Source organism: Doryrhamphus excisus, chromosome 15 (genome assembly GCF_030265055.1).
Source record: "Doryrhamphus excisus isolate RoL2022-K1 chromosome 15, RoL_Dexc_1.0, whole genome shotgun sequence".
NCBI classification, from domain to species: domain Eukaryota; kingdom Metazoa; phylum Chordata; class Actinopteri; order Syngnathiformes; family Syngnathidae; genus Doryrhamphus; species Doryrhamphus excisus.
The window spans coordinates 3,897,564-3,919,258 of NC_080480.1; the positions used below are offsets into that span (position 1 = coordinate 3,897,564).

The 21,695-nt window shown below is 41.9% G+C and overlaps 1 protein-coding gene across 22 annotated transcripts in view; it reads right to left on the reverse strand.

The window, feature by feature from the left end:
• Positions 1-2,554: 2,554 nt before the first annotated feature.
• cacna1aa (calcium channel, voltage-dependent, P/Q type, alpha 1A subunit, a) overlaps positions 2,555-21,695 on the reverse strand; it is a 101,723-nt gene continuing 82,582 nt past the window's right edge. For 4 of the 22 annotated variants that reach the window (XM_058048747.1, XM_058048744.1, XM_058048746.1 and 1 more), the window contains 10 exons: positions 16,833-16,947; positions 15,346-15,453; positions 14,612-14,715; positions 12,654-12,766; positions 12,447-12,567; positions 11,017-11,130; positions 10,149-10,187; positions 6,280-6,496; positions 5,835-6,112; positions 2,555-3,351 (listed from right to left, as the gene is read on the reverse strand). In XM_058048747.1, coding sequence (XP_057904730.1) covers positions 2,584-3,351; positions 5,835-6,112; positions 6,280-6,496; positions 10,149-10,187; positions 11,017-11,130; positions 12,447-12,567; positions 12,654-12,766; positions 14,612-14,715; positions 15,346-15,453; positions 16,833-16,947 — 1,977 coding nt within the window. In that variant the 3' untranslated portion in view covers positions 2,555-2,583. Of the gene's footprint in view, positions 3,352-5,834; positions 6,113-6,279; positions 6,497-10,148; positions 10,188-11,016; positions 11,131-12,446; positions 12,568-12,653; positions 12,767-14,611; positions 15,454-16,832; positions 16,948-21,370; positions 21,468-21,695 lie in introns of those variants that run through there. The other 18 variants (XM_058048757.1, XM_058048753.1, XM_058048741.1 and 15 more) reach the window with 12 other exon arrangements.

The following is a 21,695-nucleotide window of genomic DNA, read 5'->3' on the forward strand; positions in this document are numbered from 1 at the left end:
ACATGTGTATGATTTGTGTGAATTGTGTTTTTCTTAAACTGACTACAAATATGGAGTTTTGTTGTTAAAATACAGATGTCCTGTACGTTTCTGCCCACCTAGGGGTGCTTAGGCATCATGACATGTATTACAAGTATCTTTTTCGATGACATTTTGACGCATTCATCAGGTTATTTTTTTCTGTAACGATATTGATGTTCTAAATTCTGATGTTATTGAACGTACCTCGTTGTGAACAATGAGGAAGTGGTGGTGTTGTGGCGGGAGAGAGTGACAAAGAGATGTAGGAGCTGAACTGCATACTATGTGAGAATTAATAGTGTTAAGGTTTGTTAATAAAAGAGCGACGTGTGACTCTGTAAGAACGCTAATGTATCCATAAACTATGTTATTTTCTTTATCCTTAATTTAGCTTTTTGTGGCTGTAAACCACCCCCCACCACGACCTCGGGCTTCATCTTCTTCGCTTGTGAATTTAATGTCGCTAAGACCGGCGCCATGACATGCCACGGAGACTGGCGCATGCGTACAAAGCTCAATCGCATAAATGTACGTTATTTCAATTTTTTAACAATCGTTTTTAGAGCATGTAAACATACTTTAAAGATGTTGTTAGTAACTGTTTCAACTCGACTTGCACAAACACCATCATGATTTTATTAAATCTCCATAAATGCTCAAAATAAAGCATTTATCAACTCATTCATCAGGTTAGTGTTTTCTGTAACAATATTGATGTTTTAAATTCTGAGGTTCTTGAACGTACCTCGCTGAGAACGTTATTGGTGGATAAGGAGGAAGTGGTGGTGTTGTGGCGGGAGAGAGTGAGGAGGAGATAAGTGTACGAGATGAACTGCATACTGTGTGAGAATTAATAGTGTTAAGGTTGGAAATTCTTTGTAAGAACGCTAATGTATCCATAAACTATGTTATTTTCTGTATCCTTAATTTGGCTTCTTGTGGAGGTAAACCGCCCACCACTGTCTCGCGCTTCGTCTTCTTCGCTTGTGAATTTAATGTCGTTAAGACCGGCGCCATGACATGCCACGGAGACTGGCGCATGCGTACAAAGCTCAATCGCTAAAAAAAACTATTTTAATCAATGTACGTTATTTAAATTTTTTAACAATCCAAATCGTTTTTAGAGCATGTAAACATACTGTAAGGAAGGTGGTAGTGACTGTTTCACCACCACCACCATTATGGATTTATTAAATCTCCATAAATGCTCAAAATAATGCATTTATTCAGTGGCAACATGCTAGACTTGCCCTCCCTTGTTATGGTCAAAGAAAACAAAAGCGTTTCTCTCCTTTCTCCACCTTTCTATTGGTCTGGAAGAGCTGGGGAAATGTTAACAATTAACGTCACATTTGCCGCCGCATCTACTTGTACCCTGCTTGCCATTTGATCATTCCGAGATTATCACCGTGCTTAGAAAAAGTTGAGAAAAAAAATGTGCATTTCCATACGTAGGAGCGGGCAGGCATTTGGCACAAGCAAGCAAGAAAGTCATTTTTTGTTCCTTCCAAGCACACACACACACATCACTTGTGTCTATGACTTTGTGACGTGAAAATGAAGTTAGAAGACAGGAATGTCACACGAAGGGGGAGAAAGCGAGAGAAACAGGAATGTTATTTTTATAAAAAACTAAAAAAAAAAAAAATAGAGAAACCTACAGGCTACAACAAGAAGGAAGGAGAGAACCCACCCCTACGCTCCGTCCTTCTACATACAGTGGATTCTCATTGTTAGTATTATTCTTTCTTTTTTTTTTTCAATCATTCATGCAGGTTTGCACAGGTTTACAAGTCTTAAAAAAGCGGTGTGGGGGTGCAACAGAAGATTCAAGCTTCAGTGTATCGAAGAAGAAGAAGAAGAAGAAGAAGCAGCTGCAGGAATAGAAGAAGAAATGCTGCAGAAAACTGGTTTTGGTGGTTAAAACCTTCATCGCTTTTTGTTTTTCCTCGTCACGGCTAAGAGGATGGTGTGACTAGTCTTGTTGTTTTTTTTTTTTTTTCCAGGTGGGACTAGTCTGTTTCCACCCCCCCAACTCTCCCACCCAGATCCTCATACAGGCTAGAGGTGGAGGGGAAGATATGGGGGGTGGTTGTCAGTTTTTTGTTATTTAAAAAGAGATGATAAAACTCATCGATATTGATATAACGGGTGGCTGGGAGGGTTGGCAGCCACTTCCTCTTTGTTTAAGCTAACATGCTCAAGTTAGCTTCTGGAAGCAAAAAAAAAAAAAAAAAGGTTCTTTTGTCTCTGACTTTTTTTTTTTTAAATTGAGTCGCAACTCTTGACATCGTGTAAGTGGCTGTAGCTCTTAACCAGAGGCAGAATTTACCCCCCTCCTCCGTCTTGCATCCTTCAAAGCTGGCGTGTGGCGTGTTCCTTTTTTTTTTTTTTCCTTAGAAGCATCCTTAAGTCATTCTTTCATCCCGACTCATCCCAGAATTTCATTTCCGGGATATTCCAAGAAGTGGCAGAGACAAAAGTTCTATATAAAAGTATACGTGGGTCCAGATACTGTATTCTTCCATCACCCCCCCCCCCCCCATCCCCCATCCCCAGAGGCTAGCACCAGTCCTCCTGTTCCTTTTCCCCATAGGGTTCATGCAGGCCCTTGCGGGGTCCTCTAGGATGTCCCGCTGGGGGTGGGACTTTATGAGGCCCACTATGTTGGGGTCCGTGTATATGTGTTGACGGTGAGGAAGAGCGGTAACCATTAGGAAGGCGGCGCTGAGCGGGGGGCTGCACTTGACCCTGAACGGGGCCGGTCATAGGGGTGTTAGAAGGGGGCACGTGGTGTACTGTCCTAGGTGAGGTGCGGTTTGGCTGTGGGTGGGGTGGCAAAGGGTGAGGGTGGGGGTTGTTTACAGGGTGTGGCTGAGGGTGGAGGTTGTGTGGTTGCGGTTGGGGAGGGGGCGGCAGTGGATGGCTGGCCAAGGGATGCGGGTGGGGGTTGCTGACCGGTTCATGTGTGGGGGCGTCATGGTGGGGCGCGTAGTTTTGGTTATAGAAGCAGCCGTCCGCTCCATCCACGGACACTCCGCTTGTGTCCCCCCAGCGTGGCGGTGGGTGGTGACTCTGGCGGGGCGCGCCGTGGTGGGCCAGTGGAGCCTGGCCTTGGGGAGGGTCGGGTGATAACCGACGGGGTGCTGGGGCCGGGGCCCGCCCCTGTGGCCCGGCGGGTTGCGAGGGCACGGCTTTACGGACTACGGGGGAGTATGTAACATGGGGGCGGGGTGTCGCGGGCGTCTGAGGCAACTGGCGGCGGCCCCGGCGCGGCGTGCTAGTCCCGGAGGTTGACGGGACAGGACTTCCGCTGACCGAACTACTGCCCTACACAAAAAGTGAAATAAAGCAAATAAAAAAGTACGAAACCACAAATTCAGCGACAAAACGTATAAGTCAAAGATGGGCGGATGAGCAGCAACAGGAAGTAAATATGGACAATTCACACAATAAAAGCACAAGTGATGATATCGGTGCAAGAGGATGCGGATGAAAACGATGACAAAAATCAACCACATGCCGTGCAGAGGAGAGAAAACAAGAAGAGGAGGAAAAAAGGGTTGATTTCTGGAGCATCCATTGTGCTGCACAGTAAAAGCTAACGTCTGACCAGAGCCGGCTAGCCCATTAGGCAATATTAGCCAATGCTAATGGCGCGGTGGATTATGGGGAGCGCGGAAAGCAGAGTAAAAAAAAAAAAATTCACCTTCAATCTGGAAAACTGTCCGAATAATATCACTACAAATAATACAGTATGTATCATGTTTTGTATAGTTATTGTAGTTTTGTATAGTTATATGCATTGGGTAAAAGTAGCTTATACATAAATATGATCTTACCACAAAATACAAATATATTTATTAGCAATTTATTAAGCATGTAAATTGGGTGACAAGCTATTTTACAAAAAAAAAATCGCGAAAAGTGAAAGGGCAGCCATTTTGGGTAGAGCCGGCTCTGCGTCTGACCGTGCACAGAATATATATACACCGGTACATAAACTGTATATTTGGCTAGTATTTGATACCTGTACTGCTTTGCATGCTATTACATCTGTGCATCATGTGTTCAGCCAATCAACACTTCCCATTCATCGCAATGTAACTCTCAGGATTAAATTCAAAAATATACATAAGCGAAACAAATGCAAACAAATGTTCTATTTCCATAAGTTAATAAGTATACAGTAATCCCTCGTTAAGTGTGGTTAATTGATCTCACATACATCCGTGATAAGTGAATTTCACTCAAGTAGGATTAAATTTTTATAGTTATAGCATAAAAAAAACTGTTTACGATCTTCTAAATACAATTTGTAACATTATTAGAGCCCTCTAAACATGAAATAATACCCCTATAGTAACCTTTACACTGCTATTTCCCAATTTAGTAGATATAAAAGGCAGAAAATAATCCACTGCTTCCTACTTTAAGACTACTTCCTGTAGTGGCTATTTTCTCATCAGTGTAACATTACTGACACCTAGTGACCGGTGTAGAATACTACACATCACAATGTTGTTGAATGAGTCTTATGAATGACTTATATTTGTATTTTACTCGTGTAAATATGCTCACCATATATAATAATGCTAATCAGGTATATTCAGCACCTCCTACTTTAAGACTACTTCCTGTAGTGCAGGGGTCTCAAACACGCGGGCCAAATGTGGCCCGCAGGACACTAGTTTGAGGCCCCCGCCTTGATATGAAAGTTTAATGTTAGTGCGGCCCGTGCAAGTTTGATATGGATGCTGTATGGTATCATGTACCCAGAAAAAATTATTATGTTTGATTAATGTTCATGTTAAAGGTTAAATAACTGTTAATAGTTATCCTCCCTATCCGTGTGGAAGTGGTAAGTTTTTGGCTATTTAAGTTTAAAGGAAATAACTTGAAGGCTACCGTTTAGGTCGCTAGCTCTCTAGTTTGCGAGTTAGCATGTGTCTCAAGACCCTGCAGTTGCGCAATATGTTGTAAATAAAAAAAGTATAAATGTGACTATAGTTGTGTAGTCGTTTTGTCAGCTCCAGTGGCCCCCAGGTAAATTGAGTTTGAGACCCCTGTTGTAGTGGCTATTTTCTCATCAATGTAACATTACTGACACCTAGTGACCGGTGTAGAATACTACACATCACAATGTTGTTGAATGAGTCTTATGAATGACTTATATTTGTATTTTACTTGCTCACCATATAATACTAACAATTGGGTATATATTCGGCATGATTTATGAATCAATATTTTTTGGAATAACCATGATGGAGTAAGGCCGTAAAATTGAAGTGGTGAGGGATTACCGTATTTTATTTTATTTATTTACAATTTGTTTTTGTTTTTTTGGGAAGCGAATGTAAAATTATGTTGGGAATGCATTGGGAGTGAGGGGAGAGCAATTAGGATCGAGCATTCCCGTGCACAAATATACATTTATGAATGCATATTTGTTGACTTGTTGATACATGTGTTGAATCATCTCAATGTCATCTGTATGGAACATACGTACATACATACGTACATACATACGTACATACATACATTCACCCATCACATTAGAAACACAAGCTAATGAGATCCAAGAGGTTAGCAAGACACCGTTGAAGGTATATTATTATAGTTATTAAATATTATAAGCAGTTTGAAACCACTGCTGACAACATATTGTTTAATGATATTTATGATATTTATAAATACATGTTTCTTGTATTGGTTCTCATTAGGAGCTAATGTGGTGAATGGATACACAAGTAAACAATGAAGTACTTGTGTATAATGTATTACCATCAAGCGCAAATTACCCATAAGCCCACCTGTCTGTGCGTCATGCAGTCACGACCCTCGCTGGGGGAACGTGACCAGCGTCGGTCCCTTTCTCGCTCCCTCTCCCGGTCGGGTTCTCGGTCTCGGGACTGCTTGCGTGCGTAGTCGCCGCCTCGGTCTGCGGCGTAGCGTTCTTTGTCCACGGAACCGTGATGGTGGTGGTGATGGTGGTGGTGTTTGCGGTCTTTGGAGCGGCCGCGGTCTCGGTCCCGATCCCGATCCCTGTCCTTGGATATCAGGTCACCTGACTGTGTGGTCGTGCTCATGTCTGCGGAAAGACGATGATGGAGACTTAAGACTTAAACGGATACTTTGTAGCTTTGTATTAAATGTGTATGTTTTATTAAAAAAATAATAATAATAATATTTTAACACAACCAAGCCTCCGCTAACGCCGACATTTCTAAACATGTGTTTTTCTTATCGGACTCCGACCTGTGTCAGCCTCCATGTAGCGACACAGCGACCTCTCGGAGGCACGGTGGCTGCGCTCTTTTCTCCTGTGCCCGTGTCTGGGAGCTCGACCTTCCTCAGGTATGACATCCTCCATGTTGTAGACATCTGGGCCTCCTTTGTCTCGGTTGCCGCGGCCTGACCTGCTGTGACCCAAAGACGACGCGGAACGCTTCATGGGGCTGTTATCGCTGATGGTCTACGGAGGGGGGGAAACAAAAAGACACACACATATGCTGCGGTTGCGTTTGGAGAATCGGTGCGTTTGTGCGCCTGCTCTTGAAAAGTTATGCACACCGGTTCCTCTTCACCTAATGATATAGTACTACTACTTAATAGTACTGTGTACAGCTTACAAGGCAGTAATGTGAAATAAATACAAATAAGTTGAAAAGATGACGGCAAACAACCATGCCTTCCATGCTTCTGGAATTTATAAAGAAAAAGGGATACAAGGGTCAGTATGACTTGCAACATCCTCATAACTAATAACCCCCCCCCCACCCCCGAACATGGAACATTCATGAAACTCCAACATTCCTTGCACCGTCCAGCCATGCAGGCCCCACAGAGGCTGGTCCCCATGCTCTGGGTGTATTTTCTTACACCCCTATTAAAAGACACCATTCGTCGAGAACAAGAGTATTTGACAAAAAAGTCCTGGTTCTTCCACCCTAAATAAAAGCCCCCATATTCCACTTTGGATATCTCGCTTCTTTCCCTTTAAATTTCAAGTCATCTCGCTGTCCTTTTTATCCATACCTATCACTTGTTTTCATCTTCTTTCCTTGAACGTCTTGTATGCAACATTTTTGTAGCACTGCTGGAAATGTAAATTTCCCGTGAAGATCAATAAAGTATCCATTTATCTTGCCACATTGTCTTTATTATTATTGTTTCCCTGAATGCCTCGCTGTCCTCTTTATCCGTAATTATCATTCGTTTATCATTCTTTTTAATATCGATACAGTATCATGAAACAAAGTATCGCGATATATCACCGAAACGGTATTTTCTTACACCCCTATTAAAGACACCATTCGTCGAGACCAATGTAATTTTCCCTTGAAGATCAATAAAGTATCCGTTTATCTTGCTACATTGTCGTCTTTATTATTATTATTATTTCCCTGAATGTCTCACTTGCCTCGCTGTCCTCTTTATCCATAATTATCATTTGTTTTTTTTCAATCATTCTTTTTAATATCGATACAGTATCGTGGAAAAGGTGTATTTGACAAAAGGTCCAGGTTCTTCCACCCTAAATAAAAGCCCCCAGATTTTTCAAGTCATCTCGCTGTCCTTTTTATCCATACCTATCGCTTGTTTCTATCTTCTTTCCTTGAACGTCTTGCTAGCAACATTTTTGGAGCACTGCTGTAAATGTAAATTTCCCTTGAAGATCAATAAAGTATCCATTAATCTTGCCACATTGTCATCTTTATTATTATTATTATTTCCCTGAATGTCTCGCTTGCCTCGCTGTCCTCTTTATCCATAATTATCATTTGTTTTAAATTATTTGTAAAAATTACAGTTTACGCTGTACATTGTTCATATTTGATGTAATCTATTTATTCTCCACATTATTATTTATTATGTATTATTTATTATTACACAGGAGCCAGGCAACGACATTTCGTTGGCAATTTGCTGTGTTATTGTGCAATGACACTAAAGAAAGTCTATGTCTATGTCTTCCCTTCCTGTGTCATGTTTCTGTCCAACTTGCCTCGCTGTCATCTTTATCCGTATCGATCACTTAGTTAATAAAGTCCAAATACTGTTGTCCTTATAGTGTACATACAGAAAGCACTGGATTTGCTAACCTGCCAACCCTAACATTTTCCACGCACTCCTCATTCATCTTTAGATGTCTCCTCATTGCACACACACACACACACACACACACACATCCACATACACACACACTTTCGGGAATCTGTATCATTTTGCATGCAAGTATAGAAACATGACTGGAGACACAGCGTCATTCGAGACGAGCACACCGGCATGGAGACATGGACACAGAAAGGACAGACCCCCCCCATCAGTTAGTCAGTGGCATGACTGTTCATGAAGGCAACATGCGACACCAAGCCAAGTAGCTCAAGATGCTCGGGTCACTCGTCAAGCTGACAGATGATCCTCGAAGTGGGAAACTATGATAGTGCAGTGAGGAAGAAGTACTAATGTGACATTTTGACCTCAGCTGTTTGCCGCATGAATGGACTTCCTGCTGTGACATAGAATAGTAAAGCTGGCTTTTTTTAGAGAATCTGGTAGAAACGTCTGGCATCTTCAATCTAATACAATTCAAACCGATCTGTCATTTCAGCAAAAGTACTGACGCACGGCTTTAAAGCCATGCAGATTTGTCACGGATTTCATAGGTTTAAGTCCAGATCTCCTGACTTGGTTTGGAGGCTTCCATTTGCATCTAGTAGAACGGTGAGGGGAAAAAAAACCTGCATTTTTCCGCACTATAAGACTTATATTCATTCATTCATTTTCTACCGCTTTTCCTCACGAGGGTCGCGGGGGGTTGCTGGAGCCTATCCCAGCTGTCTTCAGGCGAGAGGCAGGGTACACCCTGGACTGGTGGCCAGCCAATCACAGGGCACATAGAGACAAACAACCATTCACACTCACATTCATACCTATGGACAATTTGGAGTCGCCAATTAACCTAGCATGTTTTTGGAATGTGGGAGGAAACCGGAGTACCCGGAGAAAACCCACGCATGCACGGGGAGAACATGCAAACTCCACACAGAGCTGGCCGAGCGTGGAATTGAACTTGGGTCTCCAGCAAAAGAGTTGTATAATGTCATAAATAATGAATTATAGGAGTGTATAAGTGACTATAGGGGTGCTACTTCATGTCTAGAGAGCTCTAATAATGTTAAAAAAAACACATTTAGAAGGTTCATTCATTCATTCATTTTCTCGCGCTTATCCTCATGAGGGTCGCGGGGGGTGCTGGAGCCTATCCCACCTGTCTTGGGGCGAGAGGCGGGTTACACCCTGGACTGGTGGCCAGCCAGCCAATCACAGGGCACATATAGACAAACAACCATTCACACTCACATTCATACCTATGGACAATTTGGAGTAGCCAATTAACCTAGCATGTTTTTGGAATGTGGGAGGAAACCGGAGTACCCGGAGAAAACCCACACATGCACGGGGAGAACATGCAAACTCCACACAGAGATGGCCGAGCGTGGAATTGAACCCTGGTCTCCTAGCTGTGAAGTCTGCGCGCTAACCACTTGTCCGCCGTGCAGCTTAAGTCTTATATAACAAAATAAAATAAAGTTCCAGGTGACTCAATGAAACTGTGTATGTGTGTGAGATTAATTAAAACGAACTAAAACTAAAGTATTGCGATTGTGTTATCTCTTTGTCGTAGATGAGAATATAGTGGGGAAAATATTCCATTCCGAAAAGTTTTTTTTTCCTTTTTGTAGTGATGCAACGTATAAGCACTGGCAATAAATCTGTACTGAGATGACCTTTTGACGTGAGCTACTGAAGCCGTATTTTGTCTAATTAAACGTTTGAAGATGGCCACCTCTTAGAATGTCGGAGTCATGTGTTGCGGTATGGAAATATAAGCCCACCAATCTGTACAGTTCAGTTCATTTTGGTAGTTTGATGTGTCCATAAAGCAAATCATCCATCATTTGGTGTTTTTTTTCTTCCTAACATCAGGTTAATTTATTTTGGTATGGTTAAAATATTCCTGCTAATCCAAAAAGAACCAAACTGTACTTTTTGGTTGAGTCAGACTGACAGAGAAAGAAGATGTAGCAAGAAAGACAAGACAGGGAAGACAGGGTACATACACTGAGGTGACTGCCACGCTGCTTCCCTTTCCTCCGCTTCTGTATGAGCACAGAGAAAACACACAAAACACGCACACACACACGCACACACACACATAGCCACAAATGAAGCAGAACCACAACAAAGAGGGAGGTGTGTGTGTAGGAAAGACGGAAGACCGGCAATAACGATGGGTTGAGTCAGAAAATGAGAGAAAAAAGTACACAGTGTGTTTGGCAGCTCATTAATACGCGACGCACACCACAGAAGAAGAAGATCCGGTGGAGGACACACACTTACCACACACATTTGGCGGATGGAAGGCGTCAAAACAAGTACAGAACTCACATCACCATAGTCACAAAAGCAATGAAAACTACCAAAATCCACATGACACACACACAAAACAAGGGACACCGACTGAAGCGGGGGTTGAACTCCAAAAAAGGAGTACCACATCACACACACACACACATAAGCTTGCGCTAGGTTGTAAAAATAAAAAAAAGGACCCCAAAATTCATCATTGACCTTCACTAAGAAAAGAAAAAAAAACAGTTTAGTCGCCATTACAACAACAACAACAACAACATAAAAATAAATCATATTTTGTGCAAAGTGTGTTTGTGGATATGTTATAAAAGCACACAATGAATGAGAACGTTGCATGAAAACGAAGCACCATCACGTGCAAGACAAAATATGAGAAGAGAAGAAGAAAATCTAAAAAGGTCTGACTTTGCTTTGCTATGGTCATTTACAATAAGCCAAAAAAATACATCGTGATTGGTTTAGACTTGTTGGCGCCACAGCAATGGATCATTTAAGCAAAAGACCTGGAAAATGACACAGAAGGGGAATGACGGAGGAGGTGGGAATGCTGCTCACTTGGTTGTCGCCTGGCAGGCGGGGCATGGAAGCGGCCCTGCCGTGGCCTTCCATTGGTGGAAAGTGCTCAGTATCCGAGTAACCATCCTGCCCCATCTCTCTCATCTCTACCGTCTGCAAACAGAGCAGGAGAGCAGGAGATGTTGTGACTGGCTGCCGTGACAACAGGTAGAAGGGAGTCGGTTTTGTTATCCACAGAGGCAGAGAACCAAGGGTCTTACACGGGAATGTCATCGATGGTGAGGATTTGATGAGCGTAATGATGGCGTCGGTGTCAGACATGACAGAATGAGTGTAAAATGTATTGGAAGTCATTAGATTGTGTGCCCAATTGTGTGCCCAGTGAGTGTAAAAAAATAAATGGTAATGGTTTAATTTCATTTGAACATGCATCAGATTACAATTGAATGCATCCCATAATCAGTTCACAGTTCCACATGTCCAAAAGGAGTAGGAAGAAGCAAAGCTTATTAAATCCTACCCCTCCATCTGGTACTTTTACAATCAGTAACTGTTACATTTGTTCACTTCCTGCTTTCCTAATAAATAATATTATAATTTAATTAAATTTTGTATTTTAATTTTGATCCTAATATAATTTGTTTGTTTTAATTTTATTTTTATCGTAATATATTTTAATTTAAATTTTGATCCTAATATAATTTAAGTTTGTTTTAATTTTATTTTTTATCCTAATAAATGTTAATTTTTCATTAATTTTAATTTAAAATTTGATCCTAATATAATTTAAGTTTGTTTGAATTTTATTTTTTATTCTAATATATTTTAATTTTAAATTCATTTTAATTTTAATCTTAATACAATTTAAGTTTGTTTTAATTTTATTTTTTATCCTAATTTTAATTTTAATTAACAAAACATACAAGCACGAGTCTTATTTAAGACTTACATGGCTTCTTATGTCTACTCTATTGGATAATATCAGCGTCAAGGTGACTATAGGGGTGTTGTTTTGGAGCTAGAGGGCTCTAATCATGTTGTAAGTTTCCTACACTGTAGAAATTGACTTATCACAGTCAAGTCAGGAACCAATTGACTGTAGTAAACTCTAAAAATAAAGTGTAATAATATATATTTAGATTTTTTTCCATTATAAACCATGTATTATATAATATATATTTTTTTAATTATCACATCTTCGAACATAATTTAATGAGAACATAATTGGAAGAGAATTACTAGTGGAGGAATAATACAAGGAACAAGGAAGTACTGGATTCTACTGTCACTGGTCATGTGATGGCGCGTACGATGACATTTGATGTTTTGGCAGCAGCAGCACAATTTGGGACGAATGCTTCCCACTCGGGTGGGTTGAAAATGACGACCTTGAACGAATGTACTGTTTATATTGGACTGCATGTGAGTTGCGATCCTGCTTGTGTTTTTTGTGCCCCTGAGCTTTCTACCTGCGATGTGGTCATGCTTCCCAGGCCGTCTTCAGGGCTCCAGCTTCCCACCTTTTGGGACATCTCCTGAGCACGAGCCGTGACCCACGAGTGGCTCTCTGGGAGCCCCCCTTCCACCGGGCTGCCACAGAAAATACACACGGTTAATATACATATGTGTTTAATATAACTTTATTTATACCGACGTACACCAGAATTCCGACTCACAGGCTGTTTGCTGTTTCTGTTGTCTCGGGTGGAGGGAGGGCGTTGTTGAGGCCCGGACCCCCATCCTGGGTGGGGGAAGGCTCCACGCGCTGAAACAGTAATGGGGTTCGATTCTGTGTAAGACATACAACATGGCCATCGCCAGCTATCAGGGAGACGGAGTGGGAAAAAGGGCACGGAAAAAGGAGGATGCAGGAACAGAAGGGGTCTGACTAAAAAGGGTGGGGGCCTCGGCTTAAAGGAACTACTCCAATTGGGGTCATGCTGGAAAAGGCGACTTCCCAAAACTGTTCCTACAAAGTGTCAAACATGTTTTGGTCAGGTGAAGAATTAAAAAAAAAGGCAAAGTATTGAGTCAAAAAGAAATTTCGGGAGAATTGAGGGTGAAGGAAGGAGGAGGTGGGAAAGTGTTCAAGGAGGCAGAACCCAGCATGTTAAAAAATGGCAGTAAATGTGCAATAAAAATATGAATATTACATCCTATTTGGGATATAAGTGAGACGGATAAAATGGGATGAAATAGTCCATCAGACGATGTCACTGAGCCAAAATGCTAAGCAAAGAATTACAACTGAGGCAGAAGAAAAACGTTTTGACCAGCAGATGGCAGCATTGCTGTTGCTGTTACCCTTATGAAGAATATCCAGGTAAACAGTATTGGATATACAGTAATCCCTTTATTGCTGTTAATTGGTTTCAGATACGACAGTGATAAGTGAATTTTTGTGATGTAGGACTTCTAATTTATAAACAGAATATTTTTTGTAATTTGAGCGTAAAAAACCGTTTACAACCTTCTAAATATGGGTTTTAACATTATTAGAGCCCTCCTCACATAAAATAGCAACCCTATTGCCACTTTTACATTCGTATTGCCAATGTAGTAGACATAATAAGCCATAAAAAGTTGTTGTAAATGTAAAATTAGCTTTAAAATTGTTGTTTTTATGAATAATAAGCTGCATTGAACCATAAAACAGCACAATATATGAATTAATATATTTTTTAAAAACCGTGATAGACTTCATTCATTCATTTTCTACCGCTTATCTTAAGGGTGCTGCTGGAGCCTATCCCAGCTGTCTTCGGGCAAGAGGCGGGGTACACCCTGGACTGGTGGCCAGCCAATCACAGGGCACATATAGACAAACCACCATTCACACTCACATTCATACCTATGGACAATTTAGAGTCGCCAATTAACCTAGCATGCATGTTGTTGGGATAATTTTACTTAATTTTAGTTTTATTGTGTGCAAGATTCAGTGTTGTACGCCCCCCCCCCCCAAGTGCACATTAATTAATTAATTCATTCATTCATTTTGTACCGCTTATCCTCACAAGGGTCATGGGTATGCTGGAGCCTATCCCAGCTGTCTTCGGGCGAAAGAGGTGGGGTACACCCTGAACTGGTGGCCAGCCAACCACAGGGCACATATAGACAAACAACCATTCACACTCACATTCATACCTATGGACAATCTGGAGTCGCTAATTAACCTAGCATGTTTTTGGAATGTGGGAGGAAATCGGAGTACCCGGAGAAAACCCACAGGGAGAACATGCAAACTCCACAGAGAAATGACCGCGGGTGGAATTGAACTCGGGTCTCCTAGCTGTGAGGCCTGCGCACTAACCACTCGACCGCCGTGCAGCCCGTGATAGAGTTATGCCGCAAAATTCCAAGCATGATGTGTAGAGGGATTACTGTATCTCATAATCTGTGTGGGCATCAGTGCTTTGCTCATGGGTGACTGGTTTCTCTTTAGCAACCACCAGCTCCATATTTTCACCAGCAGTGGGGACTTGAACCCTTAACCTTCTGCTGCTGCTCTTACACAAAATACAGTCAAAAGTACACACTTCCATTGACATAAACAGTACATCAGTTCCTACCATAACAAAACCAGGGTATCGTTAGCTCGTTTTTTTTCTAACCAGACATTCCCAGGCATTACCTGCTCATCCCGGAGTGCCTGCGAGCGCTTGATTTTGCTCTGTCTGTAGTACTCCATGATCATCATGGCGGCGTAGATTTTGCCCACTGTCAGGTCTGTCGCTGCTGAGAGAATGACAAGTTACCCTGCAAGATTAGACCCTTTGGTATGGACCCTGAGCGCCAGGAATGGTAAGAGAGGGGTGACGTGTGCACACCAACATACAACACTTTTTCCACACACAAAACATACATAACATTCATATATGGACATTGAGCAAATAGTCTTTTCACAGTCAGATATTGGTTTTTTTTTTTTATGTATTTTGCAGCACATGTTCACCTTCAACTATGATGGTTTCTTAGTGTGATATTAAAAATATGTTAATAAATACCATGCACTGATTAACAGATAATCCCACTCCATTTTAAATTAGGACTGTCCCTGTAGTGAAAAGACATCTATAGAGAGTCGATCTATAGAAAGGCACCCTCTGATGTCGAACTGAGGTTGTGTTGTTAGCTTAGCACGGCGATGTAGCGTGCCAGCTGTATCAGAGGGTGCAGCAGTGAAGAGAGAGAGAGAGAGAGAGAGAGAGAGACTGGCTGAAAGAAGCGTTTCCTCGGGTGGCGTGGAAGAGAAACAACGTCGGAGGAGTGGGTGGCGCCGGGGTGCGCCTGCAGCCGTGTTTATGCCACCGCACTGGGGGTGGGGGGTGGGGGGCCCTCCCCCCGACCCCATACTCCGCAACTTACACTTGTGGGGCGTAACCAGCAAGTCCAGATGCTTCTGGGAGAGGTTGGGCCAGATCGCCATCATCTCTTTCCTCAGCTCTGCATCCATCTGGTGCTTGTCGATACCGCCTGACGGACATTCACATAAAAGAAATACATGAGACGTACTGTACGGTATATTCGAGATCGAACACCGTTCAGTATCGGACGATTTCCGTGAAAAATCACGATGCCGATATATGCTTTTTTTTTAATAATCATTATCATCTTGTACAGTGGTCATTTCACGATCATCACAGTGATGAGACAGGAAGTATTGTACAGAACAGGAAGTAAACAACCCACTGCTATATATAGCATAGGGGTGCTACATCATGTCTAGACGGCTCTAATGTTAAAAAAAATATTCATCATCGAAATTTGCTGATGTTTGTTTCTGTTGTTCTGTTATTGTCCCGCATTGTCTCTCCTGTCCCCGCACTTCCCATCTCTGTTTTTTTTTCTTCTTCTTTTCTATCCCCTCCTGCTCCGGTCTGGCATTTCCAAATTTGCATAACAACAAAACATCAAATAAAAGGCAAATAATACTCCACAGAACACTTTTCAAATATGTTTAGCATATGGAATACTAGGCTGCACGGTGGTCGAGTGGTTAGCGTGTTAGACCTCACAGCTAGGAGGACCAGGGTTCAATTCCACCCTCGGCCATCTCTGTGTGGAGTTTGCATGTTCTCTTTTAACATTATTAGAGCTCTCTAGACATGAAGTAGCACCCCTATAGTCACTTATACACTCCTATAATTCATTATTTATGACATTACACAACTCTTTTGCTGGAGACCCGAGTTCAATTCCACCCTCGGCCATCTCTGTGTGGAGTTTGCATGTTCTCCCCCCGTGCATGCGTGGGTTTTCTCCGGGTACTCCGGTTTCCTCCCACATTCCAGAAACATGCTAGGTTAATTAGCGACTCCAAATTGTCCATAGGTATGAATGTGAGTGTGAATGGTTGTTTGTCTATATGTGCCCTGTGATTGGCTGGCCACCAGTCCAGGGTGTACCCCGCCTCTCGCTCGAAGACAGCTGGGATAAGCTCCAGCACCCCCACGACCCTCGTGAGGAAAAGCGGTAGAAAATGAATGAATGAATGAATGTCTACTATCTTGGCATAGACGTGTGAAGAGGAGAATAGGGGTGCTACATTATGTCTAGAGGGCTCTAATGTTAAAAAAATATTCATCATAAAAATTTGCTGATGTAGTCCTGTTTGTTTCTGTTGTGCTGTTATTATCCCGCATTGTCTCCTGTCCCCCCCCAGGACAAGGAGACTTCTTTTCTATCCCCTCCTGCTCCGGTCTGGCAACTCCAAAATTTGCATAACAACAAAACATCACTTTTACTTTTACACACACACCTTTCAAATCTGTTTAGCATATGGAATGCTAGCACCAAGTACTGTAATACAAATATTAAAAACCACTAAAGTACGTGATGTTGTTGATGTTCACCTTCAGAAATCTTGGCGATCTTGATGTCCAAGGCGGTGCGGATCAACGCCATTAGGGTGGAGTTAAAGTGAACGGTGTTGTCGTCAGCCACGGGCAGATCCATGCGGAGGAGTCTCTGCACGAGAAGGTTAATCAGGATGAGGAACAAATAAGACATCACATGTTCTTGGAACCTCCAGGTGACAAGGTAGGTGAGGGGGGGTAGGGGGGTCGGGGGGTAAAAGAGCTGTGCATAGCATCTGTAGCTTATTTGAATTAGCAATTTTAGCTTAAAATTCCGATAAGATTTAATGCGGCGATGCCACAGTTCTGCAGAGAACCGATTATTGTTGAGGTTCTCACAGGTTCCTTCAAGGAGGCATGCTGACCTTTCAACCCACATATAGAACGACTGAATTCTGTTCTGCACAGCTCGTACGTAAGAAGGGAGGGGATTGGAGGTTCATAACAGATCTGATCATAAACCAACAAGCCAAAACCAAGCGACGGACATCTTGTAGGAAAAGGGAGTACACTTTGGTTTGTTTCCTTGTTGGCTCATTACAGTAAGGACACACGCCAACTCACAGCACAGTCATTTTGTGTGTGTTTGGCGACAGGAAGACGGACGGCGACCACCCAGACATGCAGCAAATCATGCATACCCTTCCCCCAGTTCCATATTTTACAAGTATTTTTTTTAAAATGTCAACCTCCCCCCCCAAGCTCCAACTAGCACGTCTCTCCATGCAAAGCATGCAATGCACACGCGATATGCCTCACAGAACAAGCAGCTGCGCAGCCGTACACAGAAAGCATCCTCAATTACAATGGCTTTGTGCGTTTTTTTTTTTTAATGTATGCCGTTATCGCTGACTTGATCGGATAGAAGCATAGCGGCTCTATCCGGAACACTTTGGTGTCTAAATGTGTGGAGAAATGGGGCACAGACTTTGAGGGTTAATAGGTGAGAGAGAGCAGCATTCTGCGGAAACAATGGGAGGGATGGGGGGAGGGGGGGCAAGAAAACGATGCAAGGATGTGGTATGATTATTGAATGTCATGTGGTGAAAATGATATGGGGGGGGGGGAATCGAACTAAATGCACTGTAAACCCGAATAAGTTAGCAGAACTCATTTTTTTTTCAGTTCATAAACTCAAACATTTGAGTATATCATAGCTTTAATATTTGGAGTTGATATTAGATATACTTTTTTAATTTTTAAAATTAAAATTGTTAAAAAAAAATATATATTTTTTTAATTTTTAAAAAATGTTTTTTAAAAATGTAATTTTTTTTTATTTTTAAAATTTATTGTAATCGCCATTCTTTAATTTTTGTTGTCATTTCAACTCTTTCCATAGGAAGAAGGTGTGCATGTGTAACCTACACAGTACAAATCTATCTGATGCAATGCATTTATTCTTAATTGATTCTTGGTTTGATTTATTCATGTTTAATTGATACTTTTTTTTATAAGTAACTACCAATTCTTTTAAGTAGATTACACAAATCTGCAAAAAGTTCATATTAATCAAAAATTACAAGTTAAATAAACTGAAAAGACAGAAATTGCAACTGGAAATCACCATTTAGTAGTTTTAGTAGTTAGATCTTTGAAGAAAATTTTAAGCTAACTTAATTATTTTAAGCATTCCGATTCACAGTGTCTTAAGTTGTATGAAAACTATGTTTTTAAGTTAATCATACTTAATATAGCTATAGTTCAATTGAATTAAAACATATTAGTTAAAAGTACTCAAAATGGAACAACATGTTAAATGAACTACAGGTTAAATAAACTGAAAAGACAGATAATACAACTGGAAAACAACATTTATAAGTAGAACTTTTAAGAAAATTTTAAGTTAACTATACTTACACCAATTAATTATTTTGAGCATTCCAATTTACAGTATCTTAAGTTGTATGTACTTAAAAACAAAGTTTATGTTTTTAAGTTAATCTTACTTAATATAGCTATAGTTCAATATAATTAAAACATATTAGTTAAAAGTACTCAAAATGGAACAATATGTTGACATAATTAAGTTATTAGAACTTTTTTTTAAGAACTTTGAGTATGCATAACTTAGTACTTTGAACATTCGAGTCTACAATGTCGATTTAAAAGTTAAAACAGTCCCTATGTCAGCAACTGGTGCTTGGATACAGACAAAATGCGAAAAAAAAGAAAAAAGGCAAAGAAAGCAGTCCTGCCTGAAGACTCGACAAGGTTTCTATTTCGCTCGTGCTTTGGTTAAACAAGGAAAATAAAATGTCATGCAAGTGATAGTTAGTTTTCCAGATTATTGACCGTCTATGGTGTACTGTCATTCAGGGAGGAGGCTGAACACATATATTAATGTCACATAAAAAGGGACTTTTTAACATTATTAGAGCTCTCTAGACATGAAGTAGCACCCCTATAGTCACTTATACACTCCTATAATTCATTATTTATGACATTACACAACTCTTTTTGCTGGAAACCCGAGTTCAATACCACCCTCGGCCATCTCTATGTGGAGTTTGCATGTTCTCCCCGTGCATGTGTGGGTTTTCTCCGGGTACTCTGGTTTCCTCCCACATTCCAAAAAAACACGCTAGGTTAATTAGCGACTCCAAATTGTCCATAGGTATGAATGTGAGTGTGAATGGTTGTTTGTCTATATGTGCCCTGTGATTGGCTGGCCACCAGTCCAGGGTGTTACCCCGCCTCTCGCCCCAAAGAAGACAGCTGGGATAGGCTCCAGCATCCTCCGCGACCCTCATGAGGATAAGCGCTAGAAAATGAATGAATGAACCTACTAAATGTGTTTTTTTTTTAACATTATTAGAGCTCTCTAGACATGAAGTAGCACCCCTATAGTCACTTATACACTCCTATAATTCATTATTTATGACATTACACAACTCTTTTTACTGGAGACCCGAGTTCAATTCCACCCTCGGCCATCTCTGTGTGGAGTTTGCATGTTCTCCCCCCGTGCATGCGTGGGTTTTCTCCGGGTACTCCGGTTTCCTCACACATTCCAAAAACATGCTAGGTTAATTAGCGACTCCAAATTGTCCATAGGTATGAATGTGAGTGTGAATGGTTGTTTGTCTATATGTGCCCTGTGACTGGCTGGCCACCTAGTCCAGGGTGTACCCCGCCTCTCGCCCAAAGAAGACAGCTGGGATAGGCTCCAGCATATCCCCCGCAACCCTCATGAGGAAAAGATAAATAAAGCTCGGTGGCACCCTCCTGTGGAAGTGTACCAAACCCTTAAAGTGGAATATTTTGTCAGGTAGAACCAAAATGGTGACACAGGAGACCTGGTTGGAATAGCGCTTGTTGCAATAGATGCTTGTGTTAACCATAACTTTGTGATTATTGTTATTATTTATTTATTCTTAATGGGGAAACATGCATGGTGATGTTTAAACGTCAGGGTTCACAGTTTATAATAGTCAGTGATAATGACAATTTTGACATATTTTTGCAGGCCGCTACTGGCTCCAGGTCAGCTGAACGATGACGATGTTGACTTATTGTATATTTGCATAGTACGTAAACAATCTATTTGTTATTTGTTTAGATGCGTGCATGGAAATGGCGGTGATGGTGGTCGGCCATGCAGAAGACAGGTAGAGGGTAAGAGTGCGGGGGGGGGGGTTATGCAGAGATGTGAAGGAAGAAAAGGAGGAAGGAGGTGGGGGCTGGAAACAGAATAGAACTGCATTGACGACAGAACCAAAGGACAAAGAGAAGATTGGACTTGCAGATAGAAAAAAGAGGCAGCTCGAGGGGGGGGCGGGGGGTGGGGGGGGGGGGGGCGGCTCGGCGCTGCTACATGAAGGGTGACAGAAAAAAGAAGTGCTGTCTGTATGGCAACCAAAAGGCTCTCTCGGAGGAAAAACACATCACTGACACAAGCCCTTCTGCTCTCTCTACCATAGCCAAGAACATAGACCGTGTCTCTTCCCGTGTGGATGCGTGTGACCTCATTCGGTGTGTGTTTGTGTGTCGGTGGGAGTGTGTCCGCCCCATCCACAGGAAGGAACGAGTCGGGAGGACGGAAGTCTGGTGGACCTTCTAAGCACTGCTGCACATGTATGCTTATTTTTATGTGTGTGTGTTTTGTGAGGGGGATGTGTATCCGACTTCTTTTTACACTTTATAGCGAGAACAACATCTCGATGCGTGTTTGTGTTTGTGTAGCGTGATTCGTGTGTGTGTGTGTGTGTGTGTGTGTCAATGGCGTAACGGTGCAAACGAGCTGAGAAGGTCCCTCCTTTCGGATCCCTCCTGTGGATAAGCACCCGTGTCTCGCCACCCCCCCACCCCGCCCCTTATTTGTCTTACTACACCTCCACCACCCGTTCCCACACTGCCACACAACGCCACAACACTGACCCCACTCCTGCATTTTTTCCACAAAACAGAAAAAAAATATATATATGACCAAAACAACAGATTTACAACCATGTTGACGTCTTACTACACCCCCCACTTCTACCCTCAGTCACCCACAGGAAGTGACTTTAAAGGGGGGCGGGGTCCTCTCTAACCTTGTAGGCCACCCGTGCAGGACATCTTTTCCCGAGGCCTAGTGGAGGACACATGTGCCTCAGCATGTCATACATTTGCCTGCAACTGAGCCTGCCACTGCACCAACCAGCCAGTGCCACCACCCCAGTAACCAAGAGATAGAAAAGAGAAAGATGGACGAGGATGGAAAAAAAGGAACAGATCGAGAGAGAGAGAGAGAGAAAGAGAGAAATACCAAAAAGAAAAAAAAAAGAAAAAGACAAGGTTATTGGGTTGATTTGTAGACATGGTGGCCATAACGAGGCTTCACTCTGAGCTATACAAGCCTCGTTAACACTTCATTCA